This window comes from Diadema antillarum, unplaced genomic scaffold (assembly GCF_040938485.1).
Source record: "Diadema antillarum isolate AM-2024a unplaced genomic scaffold, OU_Dant_1.0 seq00000799_RagTag, whole genome shotgun sequence".
In the NCBI taxonomy this organism is placed as follows: domain Eukaryota; kingdom Metazoa; phylum Echinodermata; class Echinoidea; order Diadematoida; family Diadematidae; genus Diadema; species Diadema antillarum.
Genome location: NW_027271683.1, coordinates 1347371 through 1360733, shown reverse-complemented (window position 1 = coordinate 1360733; position 13363 = coordinate 1347371). Strand labels below are relative to the sequence as shown.

Below are 13363 nucleotides of genomic sequence, written 5' to 3'. Positions count from 1 at the left end.
TAGCCTGAGATAAAGACATTCACGCAAATGTCTATTTTCAGATCGACAAAATGGCAGCCTCCATGCAGAAAGATGAATGGATGAAATCGGACAAAAATTAAGGGTTTTAGAGCAGAATTTGTGATTTGTGTAAAATTATCTACGTATTTCCAGCTTTGACATTTAAAAGGCCAGGATTTAAAGGGACCCATGCAGGATTTTTGTTCATATAACAACTGGTAAAAAAAGGTATGCAAGCTTCGATCGTTGTAGGTCCATGCTTCGATAAACGAAGGAAGTCGTGTTGTTGCAGCATTACGTATGGATGGATACAGTATCAGTGTCGTGAGGTAGCAAGAAACGAGAAGGAAATCAAGAAAACTGACACCAGCTGCGAAACGCTTTATCAACAACTTCTGCGAACGGCAAGCGGGGTAGAGGCTACAGGAACGCAGCTAAAGCACTGAATTCAAGTGGGCTACTTGGAAATGGTGTGTCTTTCATTCCACGTCAAAGCCAGTGATTTCAGGAAGGAAATTCTGTTCCCTGGTATATTCGGGCAAAATTATTGTTAGTATTGTGTATTTACCATTATTATTGTACGAATACATCCATCCGGTCATTTTTTCAACGCACCCACCCCATAGTGCGGATAAAATTGCCATATGCAGGTGAGATACCGTTTTTCGTTTGCTTGATTGTCACTGGATGATTTTTGTACTTCCTGGTTTGATGCCTAGAATAGTGGTGACGCATACGCCACTATATTCGCGTATGCATCACAGAGAGCTGATCGCGTTGAGATCAGCATAGTAACGGGTCATACGTTTGAACTTCCATTATCTGATTAACGAACCGCCGGGCATTTTTGCTCGCATTGTACCCGAGGATTGCATTCAATTTCAACGTGATCTAGTTCGGCTCAGGCATATTCGCTCTACATAAAACCAGTAGATGCAAGACAACGATGTACTGATGTAACATTCGGTAAGTCAATTACACACTGTGGATGTCTCATGAATAATACTACATTATGTCTTCTTATTTAACATCATCAGTTTTTAGCAGGATTTCTCCCATTACTTTGACATCTTGGTTTGGTATGACACTTTTTACGTGTAGTTACGTGGGCATGTTCATGGTAATTCCTGATAATCATCAGCACATGTGGATAAAAGACATGTACGGCCGTGGCATCCTTGGACATAATGATTTAACAGACTTTAGACCAAGAGGGTTATGAGATGTAAAATGTGCTCTGAAAGATTAAGGTGAGTTGATATCATAAATCAAAAATCCGCCTGCGTGGATGACGCAGAAATTTGCCTCATATTAAAGCATAATACATTGTACAGTCTCCGAATGTTGGTACCACAAAAATAAGCACAGTGCATGCAAGATGGGTGTATACTAAATTTACCAATGTCGCTATACCCCGGAAAATGCCGCATCGAATCGAAATGATATAATGCCCCATAGCAGCTTTATTGTTTTTTATTCTTCTTCTTCTTATTATTATTATTATCATAATGACTGTGATTATTATTATGATGATGCTGATTTATTATTATTATTATCATTATCATTATTATTATCATTATTATCCTTATTATTAGTACTAGTAGTAGTAGCAGTAGTAAATAGTATGGGTGCTGTTCGTTATTCCGAAGGTTCGTTATTCCGAAGGTACGTTATTCCGAAGGTTCGTTATTCCGAAGGTTTGTTAATCCGAAACACACAAGTTCCCTATACGTAGAGGTTCGTTAATCCGAAAATGAAAAAGGGTTCGTTAATCCGAACATTTCTGGCGTTATTCCGAAGGTTCGTTATTCCGATGGCTCGTTAATCCGAAAATGAAATAGGGTTCGCTATTCCGAAGGCTCGTTTATCCGAAAATGATATATGGTTCGTTATTCCGAAGATCCGTTAATCCGAAAATGAAATAGGGTTCGTTATTCCGAAGGTTCATTGATCCGAAATGAAATAAGGTCCGCAATGAACCTTTGGAATAGCGAGCTTTGTGTCATTTTCGGATTAACGAACCTTCGGAATAGCGAACCTTATTTCATTTTCGGATTAATGAACCTTCGGAATAACGTAACTTATCACAATTTCGGATTAACGAACTTTCGGAATAACGAATCTTCGGAATAACGAACCTTTGGAATAACGAACCTTCGGACTAAAGAACCTTCGGAATAACTATTTGTAACCGCAGTAGTAGTACTATCATTATGGAGACAATGTTCAAACTATTCCTCATTGTGCTCACGTGTGTTTATTGGTAAAAATTAAGAGGGAGGGAAAGAAGATGGTGACGTCATCATTGCCTCTTTTATTTCTTTTCTGGTAATGCAGTTGCGATCTATATTATATACTATTTCGTTCAACTTTACTGTGGACACGCGTCATGCACGCACGCAGAAACTTATGTAATTCTCTGATGACTTTCTAGTCATTCGTCTGATATTGATAAAACATCGTTCCTTCTGTTGATCCGAGTTTACCCTATATCACAAGGTAAACTCAGATCAACAGATTGAAAGATAAGCTAAACTGGACTTCTTAAGTAGGCCTGTATCTGTGAAGGATGCGTCATGTAGTCACACTTTTCAAGCGTGTCACAGGTGTAGAACATTATTATACCAGTACTTTGAATTTATGGGACTGACAGTTCCTGCCTTGCATTAGACCATGCCAGAGAACAGAGTGTACCGATTCGGGACACCTGTCACAGTGGGACCACGTCGCCATGTGGTCAAGAGCCACGGGGCGCCAAACAGAGCAAACCCTATCCTTCCCCGCACTATTGAACTGAACGCAACGGGACGTCCAGAGCGAACCATGCCGCATAGATTCTGTATGATATCTGCATGGATTAGTTGATCTATGAAAGTTTTCAGCGGAAATTTGAAGGAAAGCTTTTACAATGACCTCTCAAATAAAACTGTCAGTTAATTCACTTTTTCTTCAGCGAAAGCAGCATCAACTGGACTGTTTATATGTTATATATCCATACACTCAGCAAAAAAGGTCATATTTTACATAGAAGATTGTGATGAAAATCAATGTATTATGTACCATATTAAAGGTAATTTAATTGACTATTAAAGGGATCGTACAGTTTTGGTTGAGACCTAATTTCAGGTTTCTAACATTTTTGGTGAGATAATGAGAAACCTCTTATGAAATATGAAAGAGCATGTAATTCTATGAGGAATTCAACGTTTATTTGATGAAAATTGGTTTTGAAATGGCTGAGATATCCAAAAAAGAGCGATTCTACTAAAGTGTGGGACCCACACTTTATTACGATTGCTTTGTTTTACTTTGTTTTTGGATGTTTTAGTCATTCCAAACCCGATTTTCATCAAATAAACGTTGAATTCCTCTTAAAATGGTATGCTCTGTACTACATCATAAGTGTTTACCTGGTATCTTGCAAAAAGTTTAAAGCCCAATTCTCATCTCCACCAATACTGTACCCTCCCTTTAAGCTTTTAGGTTGATAAAAAAAAGGAAACTTTACGCATGAGTGAGCACATTCGTTTTTGTCCTTCAAAGCACAAAATTAAAAATTGCAAAAATTGGCATGTTCTCTTTCATTGGCAAATGCCCTTCACAATAACGTTGACAACAAAAGACCAGTTTAACACAATGAGAGACAATACCATGAAATAGCATTCATTCTCTTTATCTCTTTATAACCTCTAAGAAAGCAAAATGGGAAATTAAAGGGGGAAAATAAGAATTTTCTGTCAAATCAAACTTCAAATGACATAGGGAATGATAAGCATATACAGATGATAAACTGAGCAGAATTTCTTTTTATTTCTTTTAATCTAGTGGTTTAAGATTTCATGAGACAAACTCAAGAACCAAAGTTTATATACAATTTCCTAATTTGAAAAAAAAAACAACTCAAATTTCTACCATTTTTGTTAATTATTACTTTTTTTAAATTCATTTGAATTCAAATTTGACATAAGATTCTTTACTTTCCTCCTTTATTTTTAGCCTTCATTGATCATTTGGGCTTAAAAGATATCATACAGATCAAAGATTTATTTTTGCATCCTAATTCATGTTTCCTTTTGTGTGAAATTTGCTGTTTGTTCTTATTGTTCTATGGGAGAGCACATACGCAAGAATGACAACTTGTTCAGTTTTGCAATTTTTACTTTTCTGCCCTGGAAGAGATAAACAAAGGTGTTCACTCATGCGTAAAATTCCCCTTTTTGTTGACCCACCAGGTTGATAGCCAATTAAATTACCTTTAATATGGTATATAATACATTACCTTTCAGCCAAATATTCTATGAGAAATATAAACTTGAAAAAGCGTTTACTTTCTTTTTTTTTCTGAGTGTATAATATTTACGCAAATATCATTACACAGAACAAATATCAATTCGTCAACAAAAGTTAACTCTGGCTTTTGATATAGATATACGCAAACAAAAATAAAGGTACGGGGTCAAGGTACCGTCCAATAAGAATAGACAGAATGTTCCCGTGCTGACATTATGCTTGTGTGGTACATGCGTGATACCGACAAGTACCACACGAGCCTGTGATACAGTACCCCACAGTTCGTGTGGTAACATATATTTGTGTGGTATACATTGTGTGGCCCTGACAAGTACCTCGCCCTACAAGCCTGTGGTACAGTACCACACAGTTCCTGTGGTAACATCGATTTTGCCAGTGTGGTCGTGTACATTGTGTGGTACCGAAAAGTACCACAGGGAGTACCACAGGACATTTTTGTTAGGGTTATACACTATTCAAGCACCTTAAATGACAAAAAATACATGAAATCTCATATCAGTAGGATTACGCAGACAAGTAATCGGAATATAGTTAGTGCAGTACCACACAGTTCAGCTCTTGCTATTATAGGGACCGAATGAGAGCCACGGATGTATCGATGCGAAACGCTTTTGGAACGAAACCTCAGACAGAACACGCCCTTATTATACACTGTGTTAGACCGTGCCTCTTAAATACGCAATGGGTTGATGATAGTACTGTTCGTTTGAAAAGGGCGGAACCAGATCTGACGCACTTAAAGTCAAGTGTTTACCATTGGGAGCGTTGATTTTAAAACTGTTCGAGATATCACACTGATGTGTGGGTCAGTTGTATCACAAAACATCCCACCATTTGAACATATTGCAATAAAGCTTAAAGTCTAAGGAGATATCATTATTTTACTCAATAAACCATATATGTATACAGTTTAGTCTAGAAACATAAAAAAAAAAACTATAGCCACTGTTCGCATTTTGTATATTTTACAATGCTCAACATTGATTATACTGATTCAAATTTTTACATTGGTTGTTTCTATCCCTAACGCACATTTTACAACTATTTTGAAGCACTAAAGCTGGATTTTTGCTTAATCTGCTGATGGTAAATAATACCTTTATTAAGCTATTGTGACTCGACGTCTGAACTTTGGACTCCGCTTTGTCATACCTTGGGACAATCCTTCGGTGGGGGAAGGAGTGGGGTGGGTGCAGGCTACTCTCACACTACATAAGGCCTACAATACAATCACTCTGTTTCCCAAGCGATTATGTTATGATGGATTGTATGGTACGCACACGTGATTTCATCATGATCCTGATAGGAATCATAATAAGAGCACAAAAAGACCATCCAACACAATCTATTTTTCTCTGTTCATATTCATATTTGTTTATTTATTCGTTTTCAATTTATTTGTGGTCATTATCATAATTTTAATTATCATTATCATTATCATCATTATTATTACTTTTAGAGATGTTGAGGCTGCTCAATCAAACAGAATGAATGCTGCCTTCAGATCGAACATTGTTAGATTACCCTGAATTTGCATTTTTTGATACTTTAGAATAATTACTGTTTATAAAGATGATGTGCATTATTTTTTTTGAGTGATCCATTTATTACAAGCCTTGCTTTTTTATGGACCACTCTTATCCATACTTTTCTGTCAACCTTCAAAGCATGCACTCTTCCTCCTTTGCCCTTTTCTCTGTCTTCCTCTGTCTTCCTGTCCCCCTCTGGCCTTTGACCTCTTATTTATTCTTTCCACGCGTATGTAAGAGAGCAGCTTTGTTTTTGTCTGTGTGTGCGTTTTGTGTGCGTAGGCGTTTTATGTTCTGTTTCCCGAGGACTATGTCAAATTGTCTTGTTGCATTATTACTATAATTTTCACGACTCACGAGGGGACTGCATTCTACAAGCTTGGCTTTTTAGCAGTCCCCTCCATTTCCGACCTTTTCTTTCTTATGATTCAGTCACATTTTGCCCATGTATTTTTTTTGCAATGTATTTTTTCAACTAGTATGTTTATTGATTCATGTAAACAAATGTCGTGTATCTAAATTTCATTTGGAAATGTAATAGTTACATTGTACTTAATTTGTTCATATGAAATTGTCATATTATATGCTTTGGTCGGAAATGAAATAAAAATGAAATGAAATGAATGCATAGTAGATATTCTATTCAAGTGTATATGCCTCTTCTACGATTCACATTGCGTTATGTTATTTCAATCGATCAAATAATATGATTGTTTCATGGATGCTTTGTATTCTGTATCACTCTTTTTGTTGGATGAAAAATGAACTGAATCGAATCCAAGTAAATTGAATCAGTTCCAGCCCTGAAAAGCCTTTCACTATTAAAGGCACCCCCTCCAATTAAGCACCAACGCACTGATGATGAAAATGATATACATACTGAGTAACGGGGAAGCCTCTTGCAGCGTTTGGTGTTAATATCATTTATTCATCAGAAAGTATGGCCAAAGCTTTCCGATATATATGATCCCAAACTCGGTGATCGTCATCACAATAAGAAGTAATGTATGAAGCGAGCCACTTTCCGAGGCTGCTGTTATGGCAACGGCATTTGCGTGCGTCGAATTACCGCGCCAGTTGCGACAGTTGCACTTTCTCGTATTAACGGTGCAGCAAAAATTCGTGTTAGCACTATATTAAAAGCTTAGCCGATTAGACAATGAAATATTTATGATCCACAAGACATTGGGCTTTGTTCGCACCTCCAAAGTGATGGCACGTTCAACTCTCTGTATCTTCATTGTCATGATCTATGCGAAGTAATCATGATCCCGTTCGTAATTCAAAAGGTCACAGGGGATATTTTTCCAGTATGCCTGATTATTCCCGAGAAAGTCAATGCCGTCATGTCGACGGTAATGGGTCATTTATCGCATGTTGAGTGTCATGGGGAAAGCAAATTATATAGTTTATAATTCCATTCCTTCTTCAGGCTTGTAAAACATACCAAAATCCAATAAAATCAGACAATAGGGCCTACAATGATGAAGAGCGGTGCATGAGGTTTGGCGAGAATGAGGATTATGCGTATATTATACAGGGTGGCCCAAAAAGAACGGAACACCTAAAATCTCTCATTTTAGCTATATTGTTGCTAATATCTCACTATTTTGCATAGTATCGGAAAGGTCATTTCTTTTCCAATATAATGACACCAAGTTCTTTCATTTTGGTTAATGCGTTGTGATTTTAGAATCATTTTTGTCAACCCTTGCAATTTTCAAAATTTGATTATTTTGGACTCTCAGAGAGACCGAAACCAGCTAGAATTCGGCTTGCCATAGAACCAGATACGTTCACAATGTGTGGAATATGGTTGTCATTGTCCGTTACCATTGTGAATAAGACGACCTGACGACAATAACTTCGTCCGCTCCACCGCAGCGTTCACAATGTGCGGAATGTGGGGCGGACAGTGTTATTGTCGTCAGGTCGTCGCATTCACAATGGTAACGGACAATGACAACCATACGAAGTATTCCACACATTGTGAACGTAACTGGTTCTATGGCAAGCCGAATTCTCGCTGGTTTCGGTATCTCTGAGAGTGCAAAATGATAACATTTTGAAAATTGCAAGGGTTGACAAAAATGGTCCTAGAATCATAACGCATTCACCAGAATTAAAGAACTTGGTGTCATTTTATTGGAAAAAGAATGGCCTTTCCAAAAGCATGCAAAATAAGACATATCTGCAATAATGTTGCTGAAATTAAAGATCTTAGCTGTTCCGTTCTTTCTGGGCTACCCTGTATATATATATATATATATATATATATATATATATATATATATATGTATACATATATATATATATATATACAGTATATATATATATATATATATATATATATATATATATGTATACATATATATATATATATACAGTATATATATATATATATATATATATACATAATTTTTTTTCTTAAATCATCAAATTCTGCCAATCACTGACTATAGTATGTAAAACGTAGGCCTCCTTTCTATTTTTGACTTAACTGAATCTGAGCGGTGTTCGTCATTGTTCGTCAAGTTTGATAGGAAATTTAGGCCAATGCACAACAATCTGGGGTTAGTGATATACATGGCTTAGCGGAAATTTTGAATATCGAATAATTTCCCATTTAATCTCTATGTGTCCGATTGCACATTATGTTCGGACGCCAGTTGGCCTGATGAAAACGGTATGAAAAATGTTGATGTATCTATGCGTTTATGAAGTAACCAATTGCTTATTTTATCTATGTGTAAACAGGAGGATCAATTTCAAGATTCTAGATTCCAGAATCAAAAAATCCAGATTCTTCATTGAGCAAGATGCCTGGTGGTGCCAAACACAACGCGTTGTTCATTGGATATCTATTCTCCCTCAGCTTCATTGTGTGTTTATGTGTGCTGATCTCATCTACTGGCACTCCACCCGTCGTGAAAAAGCCGATTCGCAGCCAGAAAGATGGCGAGCTCGAACAACATCTGAGGGAATTCGGTGGCGACGAATTATTAGTCATTCCAAATTGGTAAAGTTAATGAGAAATTCCTATGTCTTCTCCCTGTGAGAAAAACAAAAGAATTGTGATCCCAAGAGCAGACAAAGCTGAATTGAATTGCAAAACAAAGCAACGCACATGATTAGTATCCTTCAAACTACTACAAAAATATTTCTTTCACCTTTACCCCCCCACCCCCCACCCCCCCCCCCACAAACTAGGTGAGTTTGCAATGTAACTATATGTATTGAGTATATTCAGCTGTAACTGTATCCCTATAGCTGGTGTTGTATTAACACAAAATAGAGGATAAGAAACTGAAAATTCAAAATAGAAAATAACATATAGAAGAGGTGTATTGGTTTTGATCATATATTATAGATAACAAGAATCATTCTTACAATAAGAATAGCAAACATCAGATTACAACGGCAGGTGACGCATTGTTTGAAGGATATCGAAGTAGGTTACTAGTATTGTATCATAATTTAGGGGCAGATAAAGAGCATTGCAGACCTTCTCTTGAAATCCGATTGTATGAGGTATTTGAAAAATTGGATATGGCTTTATGAAAACCATATTACGAATGTATCTCTATGTGCCACGTTCGCACGCCCGACTCTTATTGAAGGCATGCCATTTTCTCTCGTTTATTAAGTACTTTGCTAGAAGGCACAACCCCGCATCGTATAAAAATCACAATATTTCCACGAGCAATTACACTCTCAGTGCCCTCAATAGAGCGTAGACTACATTACTGTATTAAAAGGAGAGGGCTTTTTGTCTCTTTATTTTTAATACAAACTGAATTCTCTAATAATTGTTAGGGTAATCACTCTCATCTTCTCCTTTTATCCATTAAGTGATTTAAAATCAGTTATTTCTCTTCAAAGAGCATATCAGATGCCCATCACCCAAAAAGCTTGTAATATGTACGATATAATCTGATATAATGTACCAGAGAATTATTAGTAATACGTTGCTGAATACAGTTGTGCTTATTATGTGTTTGTTTAGAAGAAAACATGCACCGATAAGCATTATATATATATATATATATATATATATATATATATATATATATATATATAATATTATACCGGGATATTCAAATGTTCTTATCCGTATAATTCCTGGTTCAGTTTGCCTCTTGCTGAAAGTCAACTGGGTTTCGTGTTTTTCTATTGTCTTAAACATTGCGGCAGAGCAGGTATAGATTAATATATATATATATATATATATATATATATATATATACATATTTGTTCATTGCAATCCCCAACAGCACCTGTCTATTGCCAGATGACAATGGTACAGATACAGAAAACAAGACGGTCACGAAGGTTTCCAAGGTTTCCAGCACGAAGCTGAAAGGGAAGAATATGTAAGACTTTATTTTTTCATATATATATATTTCATTAAAGGAAGTGTTCATCAGATCTTTTCAACATGTCGTCTGTGCACAAACGTATAACAGTCATGTAGTCTGGCATTTGATAAGCAGTGATAAGTGTCTCAACTTTCATGTTTTGTTGAACCAATTATGTATATTTATAGCGTTAAACTGTCGTGTCATAATCATGCACAGACAGCGACATCCAATGAATTTATGTGGATCGGTCTATCTTTTTTTTTTCTCTCTCTCTCTCCATATATATATATATATATATATATATATACATATATATATATATATATATACATATATATATATATATATATATATATATATATTATATATAATACATGTACAGTGGGCTCCCGTTATAACGAAATCCGCGGCACCGGCAGTTTTCTTTCGTTATAACCGAACAACAAAAAAAAAAAAAAAAAAAAAAAAAAATACAGCGGATAATGTTGAGGCCAGAATTTTTACTTCGTTGTAACCGGAATTGCGTTATAGCCGTGTTCGTTATGAGGGGAGTGCCCTGTATATAATATTCATTCATTCATGCTTTTATTGTCATTTCCAATCAATATACATAGGTAATACAAACGTCAAATGATAACATATCTTGTAGCATATAATACATCTTGTTTCATTAAGAACTTGGTGGAAATGAAAATAGAGGGGCTGCTAAAAAACGAACTTGTATAGTGCAGTCCCCTCACTTACTCACATTACATTACTACAATACATTAATACATAGCTTACAAAACTACAATACATGTACCGAACAAGTTAATCACTGGAAGATGTACACTCTTCATTACATCGATGATAACATGAGGGACTATGAAGATTTTGATTTTAAAACGAGTTAACCCCATTCTTGTCAATTTTAGGTATTTTGGTATGCCGACAAATCCCAAAATGTACAGATGTTTTTCTTTACTTTTAATGCAAGACTATTTCCTTGTTAATTCAACGTGTGAAGTATCATTAGAAAGGTTTTATTTTGCTCTATAACTGATGATAAAATTACATTAAAATTTTTGAAAATGACACTTAGCCCGTTTTGCGGTCGAATTCTTCATATAGTTAAGCAATATGAGAAACTATGACGTTGGCCTGGTTGTCTTGAGCGCGGATCCACGATAGAACTGGATACAATTTTTAAAAAATGACATCAGTCCGATTATGGTTTACGGTCGTATCCAATGTTTGCGCTGCATTTCAGACCGGAAAATGCTCTTACTAGTGCCTTGTGGAATTTCAAAGACACGGGTGATCAACAACTTTACCTCTACGAAAAACTGTTAATGAAAAACTGGACAATCAATGTCACCAACATTGATGCACTGAGGTAAGAAAGCTTTGTAATCACTTCGATATCTAACCACCCTTATTATTTCTCTCTGATCGTATTTTCAGCTGGGTTACATTCTTGCCTTATGCGTGTTAGTTCGTCTTAGATTAACATAAACTCTTGCCCATGTGCGACTTGAATATCGTTGAAGGTATTGCAATTTTTGTCATGACGAAGCATTAAAGGTAGGGGATACCTTTTACAGACCTCCCAAAATGCAGCAAAACATTAAATATGAACCTCAGGGGACTTGCTTAGGCCACTGCTTAGAAATTTGGAAGTCAACAGTTATCTAAAATTTGAATAATGCACAAAACTTAACTACTCAGTAGTTCTGTGTGTCAGCCACACTTAAGCCTTTTTGTTGCATTCTTCTGTATTTGTAATCTATAAACACAAATCTAAAAGTACAAGAGCTGATGTAATAACATATAGAGTGTGTGGTAAGAATGTATATAGAAATGTTTGTAAGTGTTGATGAACTTTCTTCACAAAATATACATGATGGACACACATGCAGTACATGGGTCTGCAAAGGTAGCCTAGTAATGTACTGGAATTTACGGTGAGCCCCGAAAACAATTCAATTCAAAATCTAACCGTCAAAAAAATGTACTAAATGTTACCTTCCAATTTCAATACTTTATGGGAGTTTCTAGAATGATATTCTCTTCAACCTACCACTGTATTTATACAACTCTTCATTTAAGGCGTGCAAATGGGATTCCCTACCTTTAAAAGTCTTTCGGGAACAAGAAACCTAACATCATTAAAGTCCCTCAAAAGTACTTCAAAATGATTGGTATTTTATTCATAGATCTCAAAAGTAGATTATATTATTCAGATTGCAATGCTTATAAGTCTGAACACAATTTAATGTTTTTTTAAACAACTTACTTCCATGGGATAACCTAAGTAACTGAATTCATATTCAAAACATAGATTTGACAGAATTTCTTCATTTCATGGTTAAGAATATTCATCAATATACTTTTGATTCCAGACTGTAGCACTTTGCATGTCTTATACTTTGATGCTCGCCTGTATCCTTGTGAATAGACAAAGGTTATAAGTCCATGAGTCCTTTTTACTGATTCTGAAATATATTTTCAATGTAATTTTGTCAACCTTAACTTGTGTAGATAGCAGAGCCAACTCTCAGTTTCATTGGTCCCAATACTTGCCAAAAGAGGTGAATGTATAAAGTAAATGCGGAATGAACACATGTCAGTATCCAAAACCATGAGAAGATTTCTCTCTGCAATAGATGAAGTCAGGTTTGCTTTCGTTTAGATGTATATTGATAATATTCACCTTCCTTTTGAGAAAAGTAGCGAAAAATGACATTTTGTGTAATAAACATGTTTTGTGATATAAACTTATTCTTAAAGGCATTGTATACCAGTGCATATGAAACAAAAACCCGGCCTTAGTGCTTTAAAATTGTTCTGAAAGGTGCAGACCTGAGGGGAGAAAAAAAAATCAATAGAAAAATTTTAATTTGTATAATCGATATTAAGTATTGTGAAATATCCAAAATGTTAACAATAATTACAATAAGAATGTTTCTAGAATAAACCGTCTACAGTTATTGTTTCATCGGAAAAATAGTGATATTTTCTTATATTTTAGGCTTTATTGCGAAATTTGTATATGGTAGGATGTTTTAAGATACATTGACCTACACATATGCATCAAACATGATATCTCGAACATTTGTTAATGGTTCAACCAGTACCTTGAACATGTTCTCTTTTAACATTTCACATTCATTGCAGCTGAAG

The 13363-nt window shown here is 35.6% G+C and overlaps 1 protein-coding gene across 1 annotated transcript in view; it reads left to right on the top strand.

The window, feature by feature from the left end:
* Positions 1 to 868: 868 nt before the first annotated feature.
* LOC139739468 (CMP-N-acetylneuraminate-poly-alpha-2,8-sialyltransferase-like) overlaps positions 869 to 13363 on the top strand; it is a 31358-nt gene continuing 18863 nt past the window's right edge. Inside the window, exons 1-4 of the mRNA XM_071650072.1 lie at positions 869 to 966; positions 8598 to 8859; positions 10115 to 10213; positions 11451 to 11576. Coding sequence (XP_071506173.1) covers positions 8660 to 8859; positions 10115 to 10213; positions 11451 to 11576 — 425 coding nt within the window. The 5' untranslated portion in view covers positions 869 to 966; positions 8598 to 8659. The remainder of the gene's footprint in view (positions 967 to 8597; positions 8860 to 10114; positions 10214 to 11450; positions 11577 to 13363) is intronic.